The sequence below is a fragment of the Antedon mediterranea genome, chromosome 8, assembly GCF_964355755.1.
Source record: "Antedon mediterranea chromosome 8, ecAntMedi1.1, whole genome shotgun sequence".
In the NCBI taxonomy this organism is placed as follows: domain Eukaryota; kingdom Metazoa; phylum Echinodermata; class Crinoidea; order Comatulida; family Antedonidae; genus Antedon; species Antedon mediterranea.
In genome coordinates, this window is record NC_092677.1 from 27609161 (window position 1) to 27633393 (window position 24233).

The 24233-nt window shown below is 33.7% G+C and overlaps 2 protein-coding genes across 2 annotated transcripts in view; one reads left to right on the forward strand and one right to left on the reverse strand.

Moving 5' to 3' along the window:
* Window positions 1-12576, forward strand: part of LOC140056007 (uncharacterized) — a 71927-nt gene extending 59351 nt beyond the window's left edge. Inside the window, exons 8-13 of the mRNA XM_072101203.1 lie at window positions 2652-2886; window positions 3474-5392; window positions 5889-5987; window positions 7822-7962; window positions 8662-8760; window positions 9238-12576. Coding sequence (XP_071957304.1) covers window positions 2652-2886; window positions 3474-5392; window positions 5889-5987; window positions 7822-7962; window positions 8662-8760; window positions 9238-9417 — 2673 coding nt within the window. The 3' untranslated portion in view covers window positions 9418-12576. The remainder of the gene's footprint in view (window positions 1-2651; window positions 2887-3473; window positions 5393-5888; window positions 5988-7821; window positions 7963-8661; window positions 8761-9237) is intronic.
* Window positions 12577-14228: 1652 nt separating this feature from the next.
* LOC140056221 (regulation of nuclear pre-mRNA domain-containing protein 1B-like) lies at window positions 14229-24013 on the reverse strand. Its single transcript, XM_072101516.1, has 7 exons — window positions 23851-24013; window positions 23169-23298; window positions 22934-23040; window positions 22329-22492; window positions 17637-17763; window positions 17152-17327; window positions 14229-16168 (listed from the first exon to the last, which is right to left on the reverse strand). The coding sequence occupies exons 1-7, from the start codon at window positions 23999-24001 to the stop codon at window positions 16016-16018; spliced, it is 1008 nt and encodes a 335-aa protein (XP_071957617.1). The 5' UTR covers window positions 24002-24013; the 3' UTR covers window positions 14229-16015.
* Window positions 24014-24233: the final 220 nt, after the last annotated feature.

The following is a 24233-nucleotide window of genomic DNA, read 5'->3' on the forward strand; positions in this document are numbered from 1 at the left end:
CTAGTTCAAATTGATCGCCTTATTTCATAGCATGTAAAAGTCAAAATATCAAACTTGTAAAGAAATCATAGTCGTCATACTTAAAAATAAAAATTTTTTGAGAGGTTTTGTATCATGTTTTTTTAACTTAAAAATATTAAAAATTAAACCAGCAAAAATCAAATAATAGGATTTAATTGTCCCTCCCCACATTCTTGACCAAGCATTCTTAGCATTCAATGCTAGAACAATGCAAGTATTTTACTGAACACAAAACAAAAGACTAACCATTCATTTATTATGAATTATTTCTTGTTTCAACTGAGTAATAACTTAGCTTTTAGTTTGGAATTGGCTTGAGAATTGGAATAGATGAAAGACTAGAGGAAAAGTACTTGACAAAATAATGCTCTGGGCATTAAACAAAGGCAGGGAAAAACACCACAGTAAATATGTAGATAGAAATAGTGCCAAGTTTTCTGAAAATCCTATTCATTCATCAGGTTTAAAATAAGTATACTGTACTACTAATGTTATAGTATAAATTAATAATATAATTATGTATTTTGAATATTGTTACTAGACTTTATTAATCATTTTAATGATATGGTGTTGAAATTATAGAGTTTTTTTTTTCTCTTAACTCTGTCTAGAAATGAAATATTGGATTTGATTATTTCATAGTGTTTATTATTCCGTTTTATTTCCATATTATTTCCATATTAAAATAAAACTCTCTGACTAAGTATCAATTAGGTTTGGCACAAACTTGCAACTCAAATCAAATTTGAACAGAATATTATTTTGAATTATTTAAACGTTTTTTTTAGAAACTCATTTAATAGTTTTGGTTGTGTTAGTATGTTAGGTACAGTTAGTAAAAGAGTAAATAATCTAGTTTGATTTTCTGTGAAGACATGGCTAATTACTGTATGAGCTCTTTGTCTTCTACTCTCTATATTTGTAACACTTTTACTTATGTTAACAAAGCCACTATTCACTGTATACAGTACTACTGTATTATTTACAAAGCCTCAATTCACTGTGCTATAATTTTACTTAACAATTAATCTATTGTTTTTATTAGTGATTTTTTTAAAAGTATGGATATGGTCAGATTTTGATAGGTAGAGCCAGACAAAATGGGATTTAATATCAACAGCATTTTTGTCAAAGTTTTGAGCAGTTTGTTTTGTCTGTGGGTAAATAGGATAGGAAAAGGAATACACAATTGGTCTGTATTATAATGCATCTTTATTGTACTGTTGGTTTTGAATCAACATTAATCCATTTTTCCCCATCAATCTTTTTACAGGACTATCAATAGAGGGCTCAGCTCTTATTAAATCAACTTTGACCTTTTAAGACGTGTCTATTAAATCCATTGGCAAATTACTTAAATAACAACATGGCTAGATCTAAAAATGTAGTTTAATCATCTTTATTATCCATTTTCTCCAAGAGAAAATGAAATTGATTGTCTTGAAATTGAAGTTCTTAAAAATGAAGATAGATATAATCTATATAATAGTATTAAGTCAAACCATTTAAGTGTGTTGTTTCTGTTTTATACCATAATTTCACAGTCATAAGGAAACTCTAGGCCTACCATGGAAATGTTGATAATATGAGTGATTCACAATTCTGTGTGCGATTCTGTGAGTGATATCAGTATAATGAGCCTGTATTATGTATACAGAATATGTGTAAACCTCCATGATTTATTTAAAGATATTCCTGTTAATTAACACGTTGAATTTTGTATGCAAGTAGTGAATTAAGCATTGTTTTGCAGCACTGCTGACAGTTTTCATTAATTTGAGTAAAAACCAGGTAAAAAGAGACTTGTCTATGACCATAACAAGTATGCCCCCAGGGGGGACACTAGGTACACAGGCTTTCATGAGGAAAAACCAGGTAAATGGAGACTTGTCTATCGCCATAACAAGTATGCCCCAGGGGAACACTAGGTACACAGGCTTTTATGAGAATGTTAGCATCGGGAGTGAAAAATGGAACAGATGCATTTAGCATAAATTTGGATGAATTCTGATGCAAATCATTCTGTAAACATGTGTGAATTTTGCTAATAATACAGTGACTGTAAAATAGATCAAACATAGCAGAACAATGCATGATTATGCCTGCATTTGGATTTCACAAAAATTAAATTAAAATATTTCTCTATGCAAAGATGATTTCCCAATGCTAATAAGATGCCTAACAGAAAGAAACAAAAATCTTTTTTTTTGTAAGGAATAGTTATTGACTTGTATATCAGTATGTAGATGTTCAGAATTGTAATATTGATTGATTGTTAAACTTTATTTCAGAATAACTATCCATATCCAAAAAATAACAAATAAAATAGGATTTTCTCCCATTTATTGTAGAGATTTGAAAGCCTTAAAATATACTGCGCACACTACCATTTTCACTATTATTAGGTTATTGTAATATCTTTGTCTTTCTGATGACCTATGTGACCTGTTATAATTTATAATAATAAAATTGTGTTTATCTATCATTTGCTCCATGAAATGTATACTATGTAACAATTCTGACAACCTTTTAATTTGATATACCAAAGATTGTATTGCATAATATGTTACATTTAATAGTTACCACATCCTGAGATAATAATTTATTTATTTTTCATTTGTTTTATCCAGCTTGTAGAATTATTACTAAGGCATGGGGCAGACCCATTACAGCGTAATCAGCGAGGATCTTCACCTCTAGATATTGCCAACATCCCCGAGATTATCGCACTTTTAAAAAACGAAATAATCGAGTCTGCAGGTAGTGATTTATCTACGCCAGAGGTACGCTCTCCAACCTCACCAGAAAGTTTGGCATCAATTGACGAAACCAATCAGATTAAGGATAAACATGACATCATTACTGGTAAATATAACAACATTTTTAGTTTATTTGTGTGCTTTTGTTGATCTCTATTACTTACTTTAGTCCAGGAAAAACTCAAACTTATATGGCTAGATTGACTTTCTATCTGCCATTGTGACAGCCAGTTCCCCTCTCGGCATACCAGTCTCCATACCAGTAACTCTTACCATTTCCTATTTAATTCAAATGAAGCTTTTGTTTCAGTCTTTTGTTTCTGTGTTTGTTCAGAAAAATATTCAGATTTGATGCAAAGGGAACAAATAAGGTTGTTAAGACATGATAGTTTCTGTAACAAGTTTATTTTAAATATATTTCAAATTCTGTTTCTTACAAATTCTAGAATTACCTTTTTAAACAACATATTCTCTGTTGTTAAAAACAAAAGGTTAATCGGCAAGTGAGTGAATTTTCTAATTTTGGAATATTGTTGTTTTGTTAGATGATGGTGTTATCATATCATGTGTCCTGTCGTACCATGAATCGTGACATTTAGAAATAATATAATAAAAAAAGTTCATGTTTGTATGTTGTAGGTAAACCAATATGTAACGAACCACAAATAAATATACATTTTGTTTTTCTTTCAGAGAGAGCCGTTAAGCTGCCTGTGCATGCAAAAACAACAGAGAATAAGTTGACATTACAGTGGAGTGCAGCACGTAAATCGGACACAAATATTACGACCATAGTGGATATACCTCGCGAACTGACCAAGGTAAACGATCGTGATACTCCCAATTCGCTGACTTCTTCCTCTGACAGCGACCTCTTTGACCCAGGGTTGAATTCTTGTGTCACTCTAAAACAAAATATAGAAACAAATAACTTGAACAATTTGAAAGATAGGAAGTCAGAAACAGATTTAGATGATCGCAAATGTGTGAACGAAACAGAGCGTCTCAAATCGGATTTATTGATATCAGAAGCAAATTTACTGATATCGGACGATAAAAAATCAGAAAGTGAAAAGAAATTGGAAGAGAATGTAACAGCAGACAGTACAACATCAAACGATAGAAAAGAATCTCAAAGTGATTTAGGATCTTGTAATAGGACTAATAATAATTGCGATGATCAACATCCACAGTTAATTGCACCCGCGTCTGCGAGTAGTTCAACGGCAGTGGCTAGTTCTGAGTTGTGCGTATCGAGCCCACTTATTGTGTCACCATCCCCAGACATGGAAATAAAGAGTGACCTACGTGGAGAAAACAAAGAAAATATCACACTAGGAATGTCTCATGATCAGTCAGTCGAACACAGAACGTACACGGACCACGCTGATTCAGAGCGAATGCTTGAAATTACGAATAGTCATCCAATTGAATATGAATTTGCATTGAACAGTACACTTACTGAAAAACATGTATCTAGCATAGATGATAAAAAGACATTACAGGAACCAGTTGATGTATGTGCAATCTCTGAGACTTTCACATCAACTGATAGTATAACTGGAGAATTTGCGGCGCAAAGCTCTCCGGTCGAGGAACAAGATCGACGAGACTCTTCTACAAGTCCAACGTCGGTAGCGAGTAGCGGAAGTAAAGACCTGTCGGTAAAACATCATCATAAAAAGCATAGAGACCGACACAAAAAGAAACGCCATAAAGACCATTCGCATTCTAATCACAAAAGCGGTGGTATGGTGAAAACGGAAAAAGAGGAAACAATTAGAATACGTGAAGAAACGTCGTTGGTAGGAAACATTCCACAGGCCACAATGGAAGTGGATGAACGATCATTGACAGCTGGCAAACAACCAAAGCAGGCCAATGACACGCCAAGGGAATACTACATTGTTACCTCTCCAACGTCAAGTAGTAACGATGCTGGAGAAATAAAATCATTATTACTTAAAATCCGAGGGCCTGGCTCGGTTAAGCATAAAGAAGCAACAAACTCTAGTGGAGAATCGGGTAGAAATACAGATTCGGAAGATGCGCCTTTTGACCAATCGGAATTAAAAAACATTGAATCCAATTTTAATGACAATGATCGGAAAATAGAAAATATCGGTGAAACGTCCACGTCTCACGGTAAAAGTTCACCGAAGCCAGACGTAGTAGAAGAGAAAACACACAAACCTACAAGATCGTTACGATCAAATACCTCACAGTTAAACAATGATACTGAAAATGTTGACAAAGAACCGGTTTTAAATCAACCAATGACTAGAAGTCGTAAGAGTCAACAACAGGATACAGTAGAAACAAATCAAATTGAATCGCATCCACGTAAGCGAAAGATTGCACGACCGAGAATTGTACAGGAAGAACCGATTATACCGTCACCCCCTTTACACCCCACCCAACATGAACGATTTTTAAATTCGATGAAATTGTTTGTAAACATCAGGGAAAGAATAGCTGCACGTCAATCGCAGCTGTTCTCGGTACAACCTAAGTTGAGGGCGCCAAATGCTTATCATGAATACTTGATGCATAGGAAGTCATATTTGCTGCAAACAAGTCCAAAGTCAAAGGTCAATACAGTTGTACCACAGGTATGTATAATACATTGCTGGCTTTTTAGTCATTCACATTTCTTTTCGTGTATGGTAGAGTATTGCCATTGTGTGGTGTACTGGTTAATATGGATTTCCAGGGTAAAATTAAGTGCCAAACACTGCTTAAGTATTGTACTGGACTCAAGGAAATTTGAACTATAAACATGCTTTTCATTATTACCTTCAAATTTAGCACTTTTTTTATTTGGAGGGCATTGTGAAAGAAATTTGTAGTAGGTTTTAGTGTACTAGTTAATGGACTACAGCATTCAGAGTTAAATTAAGTATACCAAACAAACCAGGAATTTATTTTTTCTGTATCATGATAATACCAGACTAAAGAAGACTAAGAACAAACCAAATCATTTGAGCTATGCTGAAATGCACATAATAAACAGATATTAATTATTAAAAGATTTCAAAGCATGTGCTTGAGTATAAAAACTTAGCTTTGTTTGTAACCACTTTATCTCACTTTTTTTGGTGAATTTAGTTAAGTGCGCCAGAAGATTTGTACGACATCTTGAAAGTCACCTTCATGGAACAAGAGAAAGAACGTCACAGATTGAGAACTAGGCATTGTATAGAAAGGGTAGGTGCAACTATTAACCATTGCAAACATTTGCTTTGGTTGCAATCGTTTTAAAATATTAATTTAAACGATTACAATGTCATTAGTATAACTCATCCACAAAGGATCCGGCCTGCAAGTAAAACACGCATTAATCATGTTAACAAATAACATAAATAGAAATATTTTAACTATAATTTGAATACATAAAATATTTTTTGTATGTGATAAATCATGACGGTTTTATACATTGATTCTACCGTTCTATCACCAATTCTTTGCTAATTCCATTCAATCTACGAGTGAAGTGATGCAGTCGTCATGGTGATTCCATTTAGTCAATACAATGACCATAATTAGATGTAGTCTTCAACATTCAATCAGCTCTTCCAATCAGCCAGTTCAACTTTGTTCACGATCAAGAAAATAAATATTACTTAAAGCGGGCCAACGCTTGATGAACTTTTTTGATCCTACTTTGATTCATATTATTTGTGTAGAGCAGTTTTCTAGACCACCAAGCTTATGTCAAATTCTCAAGTAATTCTTTGGTGGGTCTGGGGCTATGAACACCTGACTAATTTACATCTGGAGGTTGTCAGTTTAAGTTGCATCCAAGAAATACTTCCCTAAATTTATTTATTTGATATGCTTCACTCACGAAAAAAGCTATGGTGTGGTCAAGTATAAACATTAAACAAAAACAGAAAGATATAATGTATATAAAAGTTAATAAGTTAATGTATTGAGTATTTGGTAACAGCACCTTCATCAACATGTTTATGATATTCATATCAATGTCATTCATGTAACAACATTACCCATGATGCATACAATGTTATATTTTCTGTAAATAATGCTCTGTTACCTAATGATTCATTTATAATGTCGCAGACTTTTCATTAACTGCCCAGAAACTGTATAAAAAATAATCTTTAATAAATAAATAAATCACATTAATTATTGTCTAGGCCATATTAAAAAAAAAAACACTTTATCATCTATATGCATATATATTTGCATATATATTTTTATCTATAAAAAACCATGCAAATTCACTCCTTTTATTGTAATATTATGTATTTGCTATGTAACTTAAAGACACCTTCCCTACAATTTGTGACGTTTTGTAAAAATAGTACATATATATTACTTTAAAAACATTAAATCAGGTCATTCCTTGTCTTAAATGTACGTTTTATGGTAAATTATGATAAAAAGTGAGAAACAATGCACTACCTAAGTAGCTCACGGCGACTGACCTCTCGTGGACGGTCTTTAGGCCTAGCCTAGCTAGGTTTAGTTTTGTAGGCCTAGCTGGTAAACATCGGTAACGTACGAACATCGTACGCTAGCTATATACCTAGCCTGACGTTGTATAGTTGCTGCATTTATTGTCTTTCTATTTTTGCCAGACTCCGTTGATACAAATTGGGGAAAACCCGGTATTTTCGCTGAAAAGTTAGGAGTCTTCCATTTGTTTTGGCCTCGCGATCGATCGAAAAGTGGGTTAATTACAGAAGAAAAGCATAAATATCAATCCGTGCGCAATGCATTTTGGGATTTATAGCGGGCCGCTATAATTATTAGAATCGACTTATTTTTCACATTTTTAACCATTTAAAGACGAAAAAAGTTATCGCAATAGGACCATATAGTATTATTTTTACATTAAATATAGTTTGTGATCTTAAAATAAATCTAAAAAACGTAGGGAAGGTGTCTTTAAATTACATCTATTTTTCCAATCAGAAATATTTATGTATGGTTTAATACATACTGCAGTATTACAATTTTTTATCTATTGTTTCATGAAAATCCATATAAATTTCTATTTTCTGCTTGTTGTTTACAGGAAAAATTGATGTTAGCTGTTGAACAGGACATTGTCCGAGTGCATGGCCGGGCAGCGAGAGCAGGAGCCAATCAGACGATTCCATACAGTGCATGTTCATTCCTCAAGGATTTGGAGATTTACAACATGCCAGACCCTGTGGTAAGTTAACATTTACAAGCAACGTGGTCTCGCCGCCGTTGCCGCCAAAAACGTCAACATATGTCTCAATTCAAAGTTATTTATGTCCCGTGATTTATTATGAATTTATATGTGATAAGATGGTGAGCTAATGACCAGAAACTTTTACATTAGGTGAATTTTTACACTACGTTGCAGACAATCAATCATTTTGCAAATTAATATAAGAAAAATTGATTAAAAAAAAACATTGACATTTTCACCAACTAAAATAAATAATGATCTAAGCTATTAAGAACACCTAAATCTTACAGAAAGTGAGAAACAAAAAAAAAAGCAGAAAGATTAAACAATCTAAAATCTGACAGTGTCATCTATCAACTCACTTTATATTGCATTATTTCTCTATAAGCATTTTGTCCATTACAGTAATATACAATTGATTATCATTCAATGATGATCAAATTGAAACGTTGAATCTTCACTTTCTTTCATTTTTTAAATATAATTGGGATTTCAAACAGCCTAATATCAACTAGCTTCTGACACACCTTTTTTGAGGTCCCAAATGATCAGCAATTGCTGGATGGATCACCCTCATTAAATATGGTTCAAATAAAATTTAAAAAAATACTTTTTCCCGCTAGAAGGGTTACCCTTTCAAATTAAGCAAAATAAATATTACAAACATTGATTTATAAATATTATTAAATTACGTAGGTGCAAGAAGACAACAAGAGTAGCATTAGAGCACGTTTCAATGGCCGTCAATTCATATCCTGGTTGCAGGATGTAGATGCCAAATATGAAAGGATTAAGGTATGTTAACCTCTGTCTACACAAACTTTGTCACACAAAAATGTGATGTCATATCACTACCATATTTGGGCATATCAACATTTTTTTGTCAAACTAGTGTAAGATGAAACATCACTTTATTTTGCAATGAAAAACGGAATTAAGAGATGTTAACTACAGTATATAACTTTAAAATAAAATTTAATGACAACAAAAATCGACAGTTCGGCACCATCATGGAACCATTCTTAAAAACAAATGAGAAACTGAAAAGATTAATTAATTACACAACTCACTCAAATTTGAAACCAATCAATGATCTATTGCCATTTAGATGTTAGCATTCCATTATATTGTAGTTCAGGTATATTAATTATTATTTTAATATTTGTAAGAGTAGTTGAGGCTTGGAATCTTCTGATGGTACAGTCCCAACTTCAGGTACTCTCATATTATAATATATATATTTTTATTGTATCGTTATTCTTGTTTTCTTAGGAGGACCTTTTAAGACGTCATGAACATGAGGCTTCGTCCTTGTACGCAATTCAAAAGTTAGAGTGGGAGACGAGGCTACAGGAGCTACATCAATGGGATGTCAAGAGCCCACCAACAATCAACCGAACACACGTCCCTGTGGTCCTAGTTGATAGAGACTTTGATCTGCTACCAGCCTAGAGTTCAATATGGGATTGTAGATGATGATGTAGATTGATGAGCCATAAACTGAACATGACTCCCTCTCATCATACTGAGAGGTTTGATCTGCTACTAGCCTAGAGTTCAATATGTGTTTGTACAACCATACACTGAACATGTCTCCCTCTCATTATAGCGAGAGGTTTGATCTGCTACTAGCCTAGAGTTCAATATGTGTGTACGAGTCGGTGTGAAATAACTGGCACCAAAACACCCTGGTTGTCCTCGTTGACTTTACTACTAGCCTAGAGTTGAGTCGGTGTAGTATGTGGTTCAATCAAGGAATTTAGCTTGGCAAAAGATTAAATTAACAGCAACAGAATAGGTGTACCTTCCTTCGCAAACATCGAAACTTAATAATCAAAGAATGTAATATCAGATGTATGTATGTGGTATTATAAAAAAAAAGGTATATTGTAGCAAAGAGCAGATTTGTCCAATATTACAATATTCTATCTTTGGCAAAACATACATGTGGTTAAACATTTTAAATATCTGACATTTTAACATATACAGTATAGTTAATTGAATTACAAATAGTTGTTTTAAAATAAAGATCTGATATTTCTCTAATATTATATATAAATATGACATCCAAAGAACTAATATGTTAGAGGTAACGCTTATAAGTTACTGTGATTCACTTACGACTGTCCACTAGTGTTGTATGGGATAGATACGCTACGTATTATAACACGTTCTTAGAGGCAGGTGCATGGTTAGTATATCAGATACATTTGATAATGCATGATTGAATTGGATATAATTAATTAGAGAATGAGTTACCATGAAGAGGTAAACATCTGCAAAGTGTGTTATTAATGTGTGTATGTTACGTGTTAAATCTACTTTCAGATACAGAAAATGTGCATATTTTCCATATATGGTATGGAAAGTATCTTTTATACCTAGCCTCAGATATACAGAGAATTAACGACGTCAGATAACAATGTGTTGTTAGCACGTACTAAGTATTTCACAAATCCTTAGTCAGATTTTAAAATCAAGTGTGTGATATTGTTACATTGTATTGGTACCTCTAGTGACGTGTCTAAATGGATATTATTAATGTATTTGGTTTTTGTTCAGGTTAACAATGTCCTTATAAGGAGAATAATTTCTTTATAAGGATAATAGTTTCCTTATTAGGATAATAATTTCCTTAGGATAATATTTTCTTTATATGGGATAATGTTATCCTTAAGTTATATGGGCTTAGGTAACCCATCACAATCATGGTTACATTTCTGTAATAGATGATTCATCCATAAAGTTTAAATTTATTGAAACCAAGAGTCATGACATATTTTTGCTATTTAATTTATTTATTGTTAATTTTTGATTGATTTATTGTGTAACCAGAGTTACTTAATGTGCACACACTCATATAAATGATAATTATAATCATTTTTAAGGATTTTAATTCTTATATAAAGTTACATTGCACATGTTTTTGTTAATGAAAATAATTTGTTGAGAGCAACCGAGGATAGCTGTAATTGAGCCGTTCACTGTACAATTGTTGTATATATTCTGTGTACATATTAGAGAGATGTATTTTTGCAGATAAGTCCTGTGTTGTGTTAAAATGCTACAAACATGACAAATTGCCTTAAATTCTTGTTCAATATTTTCTTTTTTTTTTGGTAAAATCTTTTGAAAGTTACTAATTATTTTACTGCATGATTGAGATTAATTCTTACAATCTGCAATTGCAGAATTTTTTTCGATTATTTTTGAAAAACTATACAAGGGGGTTTTAATTAGTTTGAATGATTGATTTATGATCAACATGAATAAATAAATAAATATTTGTAAGAGGCCATGTTCTATTATCCTCAGTGATTATATACAAGAATTTGGAAACTTTTGAGAGAGTTTTCAGATTTTCATAGTCTGTTATTATCAACTGTATATTCTACCCATTTGAAACCTGTCTGATCATTTGTATATTAGTTTAATTGTGTGTTATGTTTTAGTATCATCTTCTCTCCCCACTTGGTTATTATATGTTAAATGTTATTGCTCTACTGATACTGCCATCGATCGGTACCGATTTACAATTAATATTGATGTGGTTTTTTCCCCTGATTTTATAACCTTGTTTGTTTAAAAACTTTGCTAATTTTTGTTTCATCATCAATAATTTTGATTGTTTTATATAATATGTCTGTGTCATTAATTGTATTTGTTAACAGTAATTAAGGTTTTTAACCTACCCTTAAACCTTCGTTCCCACTAGGATGTAACAAAGGACGTAAGCTGCAACGCAGTCAAATTGACCAATGACAAGCGCCAGTTCGAATAAAACATCGCTTTTGATTGGTCAATTTGCTTGCATTGCATCTTACATCCTTGTATTGCGTCCTAGTGGGAACCTATCCTTTAGCAAACATTACTTTATTTGACCAAATAACATTTTAGATTTTTTAAACCTACAACTTAATTGCTCAAGAACTAGAATCATATTTCTGCTATGGTCAAGAACTAGAATCATATTTCTGCTATGGTCATATAAACAAATGGTAATGCATGTGCAACACAGTGTTCGTATATATCTTCAGGAACTTTCATTAGTTGAGCTTAAGGAATATAAGTTGAGGGTAAAGAAAATCAGAAAGGTATACTGTTACCATACAGTGTGACAACCCAAACCATCTTGTTTTTAGAGAGTGGATGTACACAACGTTGGTGTGCAGGCAATTTGGCCCAGCCTTCCAATAAAGCTTTTGTTAACTTTTTATTTGTATTGTCTAAAAGTTTTAGCACTTTACAATTGCGAGGTTTTATGACTGTATATATTCATTAGTCGTTGGTTCTATTAATTGTACATAAATTAATAATAATCGATCACTTGATTATTGATTGATTGATTGATTGACAGCCGCTTTTGTTCAAATCAATAATTTCCATGTCTGATATTTATGGAATCTGCTTCATAATCAACATTTCTGTTATAGGAAATATGATAAATAAAAAGAAAACTCATGTCGTCACAATATGTCTCGTTGTGTTTTATTCATGAATGTAACAGTTTAAACATTGGGTGGCGTACATTCGTCAGAAAAATTTTTTGCTACCTCTCCCTTTTGATTGGACTATTAGTTTTAGAGGGACCTCAATCCTCAGTTTATATACACTGTATATGAATAATCCCATCCTCATCAAGTTTAATCCCAGCCTCTACTTTAGGCTAAATATTGTCACATGATTTTCGAAAAATTTCCATTGTTAAAATTAAGTGTAATTTCACCCCATAAAGACCCTACCCAGACCCCAGAGTTAGATGATACTAATTAGTTGGTATTTGTTTTTTAAAATTTCAATTTAAGTTATGGCATGAAGTAAAATTGTATGTATAGGTCACTGGTAGTATTTCTACAATTTTATAAATTCAAATAAAAAAGATTACTTTAAAAACAATTTTAATTAATGTGCGTAAAACCATTTCGACAGGGAGTTACAACTCCCTGATTTTGACAAGAAAAAGTGAAACATTTTAAATGTAAAACCAAAGAAGATACCATACTCATCCCACCCCTGTGAATCTCTCCCGCCCCTGTGAATCTCTCCCGCCGTGAAACCGAACTTATAGGTGGGGAACTGGATTGAACTGGATCGAGTCGGTGGTTGCAGCTTGCAGACGACAGGGCGATGACTTTTGACCAATCAAATCACTTTATTGTTTGAGGAAACTACCGCTGTCGATTTTTGAATTACCTACAGAAAGCAAGCCAAAAGGTGAGTTAAACAACTGTTTTAAGACGATCTATATGTGTACACATAATAACTATCTATTACTTAAATATCTAGTTACAGAATAATGGATGTATTGGTAGATTTAGTTGATTAAAAATAAAAATATGCCTAGGCTAATCGCTAGTAGGCCTCCACTTTCTTTGTCGCTAAGATGCTCACGTCTCGGCTCATCTCGGATTGGGTGTGGTGGACTTAAATTCTTTCTGGTATTAGCCTGGCCTAGACTAACCCTTGTGCTTGGTATTTTAATTATTTAATTAGTTGATTTATTAGTCTCTTTTCCAAAGACAACAAAGAACAAAGATAACATGAAACAAACAAAATAAAAGACGGGTTTAGTGGTCGATAAGCTTTGAAAAAGTTAAGTGTGGAATTCGTCACGTGTCCGCGATCGCGAATTTTGCTCGTACCGGTAAACAGCGGCAAGCGATTTTTTCGGCGAGAGAACACGATAGATTCGGCCCAAATGTTCGAATTTGGGTAGGCCTAGAAAGAGCTTGAAGAACAAGTCATCATTCATTATGCATCTAGCAGATGACGGACTTTTGACAAATCAGATTTTTTCATGAACCAGAGAGTGAGTACTGTAATTTTAATAATAAGTTATGAATTAAATACTTGGTTATAAACAAATACAAGGTATGTTACTATAGTTAATTATAAATAGGTCTAGGAAAATCACTAGTGTAGGCCTTTTTGCTGACGCCGCCCATTCTTATGATCTCTGATTATTAAATTGGGTATGGACTAGTTCATCATGGCCTAGAACAAGCCTAATTAACAACTCCCTGCCTAGAACAAGCATTCTTCTGTCTGTTAGTTAGTTCTGTTGTTTATTACATGAATTTGGTTCTTGGTTGTACTTCTTGATGACTGAAAATATGAATGGATTGAGAGACACTGACACTGTGTTTTTTGTTCACTCAAACTTTAGGAATTATTCAAGGTGGAGGACATTTTTTATTCTTATCTATATGACAAATGTCAACACACAAATTTATTGTCAACAAATATTATTTAATTTAATTTATTATTCCTTAACAATAATTATTTATGACTTTGAGTTTGAATAAATACATATTTACTATAGTATTTTACACTCATTCAGGCTAAGTTCAGTACATAAAAACTTTAGTTTATTATAGAGGGCGCTCTTTTACAATTACACAAAACCTGTTTGGACAAATTAACTATGGTATGGTCAGACAAATGTCTATATAAATATTACCTAATATCCACCCAATTATAGTATTAGAAAAGAAGTACACATCATCATGATTTTGATATATTTCATAATACTGTACATGTATTTCATAATCTGACTTAACATGTTAATAACATTCCACAATAAATCATATATTTACCGTCAAATGTATAAAAAAAAAATTATACCAATAATTGTTTGTTGGGGTAAGTATGGCTTAGATTTAGTTTTTGGTTAAGTCAATGCTTATCATGCAGCATACAATGTAATTTATATCTGACCAATCTGATCAAGGAATACATGTGTGTATAAAATGACCAAGATATTAACTAAAAAAAGCAATTTACTTTTACACAGGTAGTGTTAAACAGTACATAATGTATTGGAATAAATTGGAGAGGTTTTGATTTCATGATTTAAATTCAAATGAATATTTTTATTGTGTCAACAACAGTAAATCTATCATGATCAGACTCATCATTAAAATACTAAAATAATTTGTAATTTAAAAACAATTGTAACAATTATGACATCTTATTTATGTTACATGTTAAAACATTCTACCAATTAACACCAGAATGTTAACTAGACCTTTGTTAAGCTCTTTCTACACTATCAAACTAGTTTGACAAAAAAAAGTGTGATGTGCCCAAATATGGTGGTGATATGCTCAAATATGGTGGTGATATGCTCAAATATGGTGGTGATATGCTCAAATATGGTGGTGATATGCTCAAATATGGTAGTGATATGCCCAAATATGGTGGTGATATGCTCAAATATGGTAGTGATATGCCCAAATATGGTAGTGATATGCTCAAATATGGTAGTGATATTCCCAAATATGGTAGTGATCATCATGTCCATGTATGGGCACATCACATTTTTTGTCACATAAAGTTTGATAGTGTAGACCTTTATTAGGATGCATAAGTATTGATAAATTCCGACAATAAATGTTTTCCCCCACCCACTTCTTGACCTTTCCTTTGACCTTTCCTCTGACCCGGACAAGTGCAGTATAATTATCAGCATTACATGATACTCAATGTTTTTAATGTAAATTTTAATGTCATTTAAACAATACATACTAGATGTATGTGGCTTAACTACATCAACTAAATCATTAATTTTGAATTATTTGTGGTAATTATCATAATTTACAATGCCATTTACAAACCGATGATTTTAATTCATGGATCAGGCTTTTAAAGTATTTCTAACATGAATGTTTGTCACATTTATAGTCCCAAAAAAAAAATTAATAAAAAAAAAACAACAAATCCAGAAAATTACAACCTGATAAATACTAATACTTTTGTAATGCAGTCTTTAAACGAATCTGTTACTCCTGATTTTAAGACATTTTTCAACTCAACATGAAGATGTGCCCAAATATGGTTGGTAGCGATATGGCCAAATATGGTAGTGATATGACATTATGTCCATATATGGACACATCACATTTTTTTTGTCACATAAAGTTTGATAGTGTAGACAGAGTTTAAGACATCCCAACTCAGCATGATGAGGTTCATATGAGAACTTGCAGTTGCTGTTAGGACGGCAAATTTAAATAGTATACACTAAAAATGTTCTTATTTGCATTCTTGTTCAGGTGTCAATTGAAAAGAGATCACCAGCAGATGGTAGCGGTGGCAGGCCACCCGTCACATCTGGTAGAAGGGTTAGGTCCGGTAACTTCTGAATATGACTTTTTAATTCTTTACGCACTGTCGTTACCTTGTTTAATTTTTGTTTGTATTCCTAAGAAAAATTAAAAAAAACTGTTTAAAATTAAATATTCAAAAGGAGATAAACAATGAAAATGTATGCAGTATGAGTTTTATGATGAGCTATAAAACAACAATATATAGTTACTGTATTTTATTATTTAATTTACTGAATGATAATAATAATACAAACACAATAATAAAAGAAACAATGGTATAAAACGGATATACTATCAAGGGGACACCTTCCTGACCCAACAGTGTCCCTTAAATAGGGATGTCTCTTGCATAGGGGTTGGCCATAAAACGTATTTCGTTTGCTTCTCGGGAAAATATCATCAAAGGAGGGCTTCCATAAAAATTTAAAAATCATTTAAAATTAAATATTCAAAAGGAGAAAAACAATGAAAATGTATGCAGTATGAGTTTTATGATGAGCTATAAAACAACAATATATAGTTACTGTATTTTATTATTTAATTTACTGAATGGTGTTATAATACAGGTAATAATAATAATAAAAACACAATAAATGCAACAATGGTATACTATCAAGGGGATACCTTCCTGACCCAACAGTGTCCCTTAAATAGGGATGTCTCTTGCATAGGGGTTGGCCATAAAACGTATTTCGTTTGCTTCTCGGGAAAATGTCATCAAAGGAGGGCTTCCATAAAAATTTAAAAATCATTTAAAATTAAATATTCAAAAGGAGAAAAACAATGAAAATGTATGCAGTATGAGTTTTATGATGAGCTATAAAACAACAATATATAGTTACTGTATTTTATTATTTAATTTACTGAATGGTGTTATAATACAGGTAATAATAATAATAAAAACACAATAAATGCAACAATGGTATACTATCAAGGGGATACCTTCGTGACCCAACAGTGTCCCTTAATAGGTATGTCTCTTGCATAGGAGTTGGATATAAAACATATTTTGTTTGCTTCTCGGGAAAGTGTCGTCTTAATAGAGGTGACACAAAGGAGGGGTTACACAGCTTCTTACCTCTAATTTTTTCTCAGCCGCTGCAAGTTGGTCTTTTTGTCCCAATCTGTAATCTCTCAGCATTTTAAGAACCCTTTTTCTTTCATCCATCTCTAAGTCTAATCTTCCGTTATAGTCTGTTAACATTGAAACAGCGTCATTCACAAGTGCTGATAACTTGTCTGCTGCATCTTTGTCTAAAAACAAAAATCAAATCAGAAAATTAAAAAACATTATTTTTTTTTTAAATTACAAGCAGTTACATAACAGTCATTTTATACTCTGTATTATTTGTATGGCATTTTATGAAATAAATTTTTGTTGAATTTAAATTGCTAGGGTGAATTTTGAACCTTGTTTGAGGAGGGCAGGAAATTTAACTTGAGTATTTGATAATAGCACTTTCTTTCTCTAAGCACACGCCAGCTTAAACAGTTGTTGACCATTATAAAGACACATTTCTTACTATAAATATTTAAATATGCACATTTAGATGTGACGGTTACCTTTAATTCTTTCTAACAGGCTGACATCCTGTACTTCTGGGGGTAGCTTGGCTATTTTTTCTCGGACAGCTGCATCACTAGAAGCAGAGTGTTCCAAATCTCTTAAGCATTGCACCAAAACCTCAGTCTAAGAAGTCAATCAAAACGATTATAAATGTATTTTGGGAATAAATTAAAATGCAGGTATCTCAATATTTCTAGATATAAACATAACAAATTGGTTACAAAAAGTAAACAAAAATATTATTATAATTTTAAGTAAAACTATCACTGTTTAGTCTGCTTATGATTCAAAATTTTCTCTGAATAAATTTATCACTATGCAAAGAGAAAAGACCATATGGCATAGGTTGTATTGTGTTAAATATTTAATTTATTCTGTCTTTATACCGAATGACACTACAGCATTGATTTCCAAAGTGGTTCAGTAGTAGTAATTTCCAGGCATAGAAGAAATTATATTTCAGTGATCAAATTTACATTTATATACAATTCCTTATATCACAATACAAACTATGGCAATATATTTAGTAAAGCTCAGTCTACACTATCAAATATGGTATTGATATGACATATCAATCATGTTCATATATTTAGTAAAGCTCTGTCTACACTATCAAATATTGTATTGATATGACATATTATGTTCATATATGGGCACATCACATTTTTGTTGCATAAGGTTTGATAGTGTATTAGTAAGGGGCCGTTAAAACATATTCGCCATCGGGTGTCCCAAATGACGGGCTCTACTGTATTTGATAATGGATTATTATTGATACCAACCTCTGGCATCTCCCCTGGTATATGTGGCTCTTCTTCATTTAATGGATTATTATTGATACCAACCTCTGGCATCTCCCCTGGTATATGTGGCTCTTCTTCATTTAATGGATTATTATTGATACCAACCTCTGGCATCTCCCCTGGTATATGTGGCTCTTCTTCATTTAATGGATTATTATTGATACCAACCTCTGGCATCTCCCCTGGTATATGTGGCTCTTCTTCATTTAATGGATTATTATTGATACCAACCTCTGGCATCTCCCCTGGTATATGTGGCTCTTCTTCATTTAATGGATTATTATTGATACCAACCTCTGGCATCTCCCCTGGTATATGTGGCTCTTCTTCATTTAATGGATTATTATTGATACCAACCTCTGGCATCTCCCCTGGTATATGTGGCTCTTCTTCATTTAATGGATTATTATTGATACCAACCTCTGGCATCTCCCCTGGTATATGTGGCTCTTCTTCATTTAATGGATTATTATTGATACCAACCTCTGGCATCTCCCCTGGTATATGTGGCTCTTCTTCATTTAATGGATTATTATTGATACCAACCTCTGGCATCTCCCCTGGTATATGTGGCTCTTCTTCATTTAATGGATTATTATTGATACCAACCTCTGGCATCTCCCCTGGTATATGTGGCTCTTCTTCATTTAATGGATTATTATTGATACCAACCTCTGGCATCTCCCCTGGTATATGTGGCTCTTCTTCATTTAATGGATTATTATTGATACCAACCTCTGGCATCTCCCCTGGTATATGTGGCTCTTCTTCATTTAATGGATTATTATTGATACCAACCTCTGGCATCTCCCCTGGTATATGTGGCTCTTCTTCATTTAATGGATTATTATTGATACCAACCTCTGGCATCTCCCCTGGTATATGTGGCTCTTCTTCATTTAATGGATTATTATTGATACCAACCTCTGGCATCTCCCCTGGTATATGTGGCTCTTCTTCATTTAATGGATTATTATTGATACCAACCTCTGGCATCTCCCCTGGTATATGTGGCTCTTCTTCATTTAATGGATTATTATTGATACCAACCTCTGGCATCTCCCCTGGTATATGTGGCTCTTCTTCATTTAATGGATTATTATTGATACCAACCTCTGGCATCTCCCCTGGTATATGTGGCTCTTCTTCATTTAATGGATTATTATTGATACCAACCTCTGGCATCTCCCCTGGTATATGTGGCTCTTCTTCATTTAATGGATTATTATTGATACCAACCTCTGGCATCTCCCCTGGTATATGTGGCTCTTCTTCATTTAATGGATTATTATTGATACCAACCTCTGGCATCTCCCCTGGTATATGTGGCTCTTCTTCATTTAATGGATTATTATTGATACCAACCTCTGGCATCTCCCCTGGTATATGTGGCTCTTCTTCATTTAATGGATTATTATTGATACCAACCTCTGGCATCTCCCCTGGTATATGTGGCTCTTCTTCATTTAATGGATTATTATTGATACCAACCTCTGGCATCTCCCCTGGTATATGTGGCTCTTCTTCATTTAATGGATTATTATTGATACCAACCTCTGGCATCTCCCCTGGTATATGTGGCTCTTCTTCATTTAATGGATTATTATTGATACCAACCTCTGGCATCTCCCCTGGTATATGTGGCTCTTCTTCATTTAATGGATTATTATTGATACCAACCTCTGGCATCTCCCCTGGTATATGTGGCTCTTCTTCATTTAATGGATTATTATTGATACAAACCTCTGGCATCTCCCCTGGTATATGTGGCTCTTCTTCATTTAATGGATTATTATTGATACCAACCTCTGGCATCTCCCCTGGTATATGTGGCTCTTCTTCATTTAATGGATTATTATTGATACCAACCTCTGGCATCTCCCCTGGTATATGTGGCTCTTCTTCATTTAATGGATTATTATTGATACCAACCTCTGGCATCTCCCCTGGTATATGTGGCTCTTCTTCATTTAATGGATTATTATTGATACAAACCTCTGGCATCTCCCCTGGTATATGTGGCTCTTCTTCATTTAATGGATTATTATTGATACCAACCTCTGGCATCTCCCCTGGTATATGTGGCTCTTCTTCATTTAATGGATTATTATTGATACAAACCTCTGGCATCTCCCCTGGTATATGTGGCTCTTCTTCATTTAATGGATTATTATTGATACCAACCTCTGGCATCTCCCCTGGTATATGTGGCTCTTCTTCATTTAATGGATTATTATTGATACCAACCTCTGGCATCTCCCCTGGTATATGTGGCTCTTCTTCATTTAATGGATTATTATTGATACCAACCTCTGGCATCTCCCCTGGTATATGTGGCTCTTCTTCATTTAATGGATTATTATTGATACCAACCTCTGGCATCTCCCCTGGTATATGTGGCTCTTCTTCATTTAATGGATTATTATTGATACCAACCTCTGGCATCTCCCCTGGTATATGTGGCTCTTCTTCATTTAATGGATTATTATTGATACCAACCTCTGGCATCTCCCCTGGTATATGTGGCTCTTCTTCATTTAATGGATTATTATTGATACCAACCTCTGGCATCTCCCCTGGTATATGTGGCTCTTCTTCATTTAATGGATTATTATTGATACCAACCTCTGGCATCTCCCCTGGTATATGTGGCTCTTCTTCATTTAATGGATTATTATTGATACCAACCTCTGGCATCTCCCCTGGTATATGTGGCTCTTCTTCATTTAATGGATTATTATTGATACCAACCTCTGGCATCTCCCCTGGTATATGTGGCTCTTCTTCATTTAATGGATTATTATTGATACCAACCTCTGGCATCTCCCCTGGTATATGTGGCTCTTCTTCATTTAATGGATTATTAATGATACCAACCTCTGGCATCTCCCCTGGTATATGTGGCTCTTCTTCATTTAATGGATTATTATTGATACCAACCTCTGGCATCTCCCCTGGTATATGTGGCTCTTCTTCATTTAATGGATTATTATTGATACCAACCTCTGGCATCTCCCCTGGTATATGTGGCTCTTCTTCATTTAATGGATTATTAATGATACCAACCTCTGGCATCTCCCCTGGTATATGTGGCTCTTCTTCATTTAATGGATTATTATTGATACCAACCTCTGGCATCTCCCCTGGTATATGTGGCTCTTCTTCATTTAATGGATTATTATTGATACCAACCTCTGGCATCTCCCCTGGTATATGTGGCTCTTCTTCATTTAATGGATTATTATTGATACCAACCTCTGGCATCTCCCCTGGTATATGTGGCTCTTCTTCATTTAATGGATTATTATTGATACCAACCTCTGGCATCTCCCCTGGTATATGTGGCTCTTCTTCATTTAATGGATTATTATTGATACCAACCTCTGGCATCTCCCCTGGTATATGTGGCTCTTCTTCATTTAATGGATTATTAATGATACCAACCTCTGGCATCTCCCCTGGTATATGTGGCTCTTCTTCATTTAATGGATTATTATTGATACCAACCTCTGGCATCTCCCCTGGTATATGTGGCTCTTCTTCATTTAATGGATTATTATTGATACCAACCTCTGGCATCTCCCCTGGTATATGTGGCTCTTCTTCATTTAATGGATTATTATTGATACCAACCTCTGGCATCTCCCCTGGTATATGTGGCTCTTCTTCATTTAATGGATTATTATTGATACCAACCTCTGGCATCTCCCCTGGTATATGTGGCTCTTCTTCATTTAATGGATTATTATTGATACCAACCTCTGGCATCTCCCCTGGTATATGTGGCTCTTCTTCATTTAATGGATTATTATTGATACCAACCTCTGGCATCTCCCCTGGTATATGTGGCTCTTCTTCATTTAATGGATTATTATTGATACCAACCTCTGGCATCTCCCCTGGTATATGTGGCTCTTCTTCATTTAATTCTTTTAGCAGTTCTTGCATTGTTTTCTGCATTTGTTCTGCCGGATCAGTCTTGGATTTCTTTGGTGATGAGGGTTCAAATTCATTTGGTGGAGAGTCTAAAGGAGTGTTGCCTGGTGTAACTAAACATCAATAAAACAAAGCAAGAGATTTACGAACACAACATATTAATGAAGCTGATAAGGCACTAGAGAGGAGTGTTTGTTTGGGATGTGTGTCAGGCATGAGAGGAGTGTAAATAATGATGTCAAATTACTGCTGTAATAAAAATAATGTTGTACAAATTATGATAATGAGGTTAAATAAAGTTAAGTTTGTGATCAATTGTTAAGTATTTTCATCAAACCAAGGCAATTTAACAACAGGACACTGAGCTCGCCTGTCAAGATAGGAACTCATAACAGTCCTTTGATTTTATGTCTGGCTGCGACAAATACCAACAGTACTGTACTTTGGACATATTCCCTGTGGCGCGGTGTCTGTTGATCGTGTCACAGCCTCTGATAAACCCTTCTCCGGAGCTTAGCGTCCTGTTGCCTTGATCAAACTCCTTAGGTTCTTACCAAATGTTGCCTGCAATTGCTTAATGAGAGTAGCCTCAAACACACCTCTCTCAGCCCAAATTGTACATACTCGTTCCATTGACTTTTTGGTTTTCTCGTCTGTAACACTACAAAAGTATCAAACCCATTTATTGAGTAAGCAACATACAGTACTTGGGGAAGTGAAACAATAATATAAATAGTGAATATTGTATTAATGATTCAAAAATGTACCGAATTGGCTTCTTTTACTTACCTCACTACATGCATAAATGCACTTTCCATAACATTTTGAAACTCCTTGGTGAATTCCTGGCCTTTCTTCTTACTGTTCTGAACAATATCATTAGCCAAGTAAACAAACAGAAGCTTTCTGCTTATTTTTGCTATAAAAAAAACCAATATCAATGTATTTTATTGATGAAGAAACTGGGTACTTTAAAGTGCACACGGGCCAACTGTGTACACTGGACCTACAGTTTATAGTCCTTATTCGAGAAGACTTGTTGCACCTCCAGAACTAGGAACGAACCCGGACGCCAATATTGTTTTGTTTGTTGGCTCTTTTAGATACGGTAAACAGAGCCCCCTTGTATGTATGATGCAACATGGATGCAGTATGCACATTTTTTCTCCCTTTTTGAGTTAAACACCACCTGTTTTATTTTTTGTATAGTTTATTATTTTTTTTTAAAGATGGATCTAGCTAGGCCTAAAACAACTTTTGCTTTCTAGACATATAGCCTAACTAACATAATACATCATTAAAATCTTCGTATACAAAAGGCTTAGGCTAGCTAGCCTAGTTGTTGAGATTAAGGGTTCGCTTCTTTTTGTTTATCCTCTCTCTGAACTGAAACCAAGCGAAGAAGGAGGTCAACAACATGTTTGATATGACTTTTTAGGCTGGCTGCTAAAACTAAAACGATAGTACTCACTTTTCTGAAGCTCTGCATGCCAAACATTGACAATAGATTTAGCATGTTTTCTGTGATGAATAAGCCACAAAGAAAGTGTTTGGATGCTTTGTTGTGAATTGCTTAGGCTACCTAATTTCTCTTTTAATACACTTTCTGAAAACGTAGACATCTTGAATGCACTTCAGCTGCAGCCAGATGCTTGCAAAACTCGTTTTTAATGTTCGAGGGACCCTGGCCTAAGAATAAATCCAGACGTCTTGGTAAATGTAAACAATGTAATAAGATTATAAATCCATTTATCTATGACTAATTACTTTAAATAACATATGTATGTTTAAAATATAGACTTTATTAACAATGTAATGTGATTAAGCGTTTAAAATTAAATCTTTAAATTCAGA

Excerpts from the sequence above, each read along its gene's own strand:
- LOC140056221 (XM_072101516.1), bottom strand. The coding sequence starts at position 24,001 with ATGTCTACGTTTTCAGAAAGTGTATTAAAAGAGAAATTAGGTAGCCTA. Across the intron at positions 23,041-23,168 it reads GCATTTATGCATGTAGTGAG|TGTTACAGACGAGAAAACCA; the intron begins GTAAGTAAAAGA and ends ATACTTTTGTAG. Across the intron at positions 17,328-17,636 it reads CCTGTTAGAAAGAATTAAAG|ACAAAGATGCAGCAGACAAG; the intron begins GTAACCGTCACA and ends TTTTGTTTTTAG.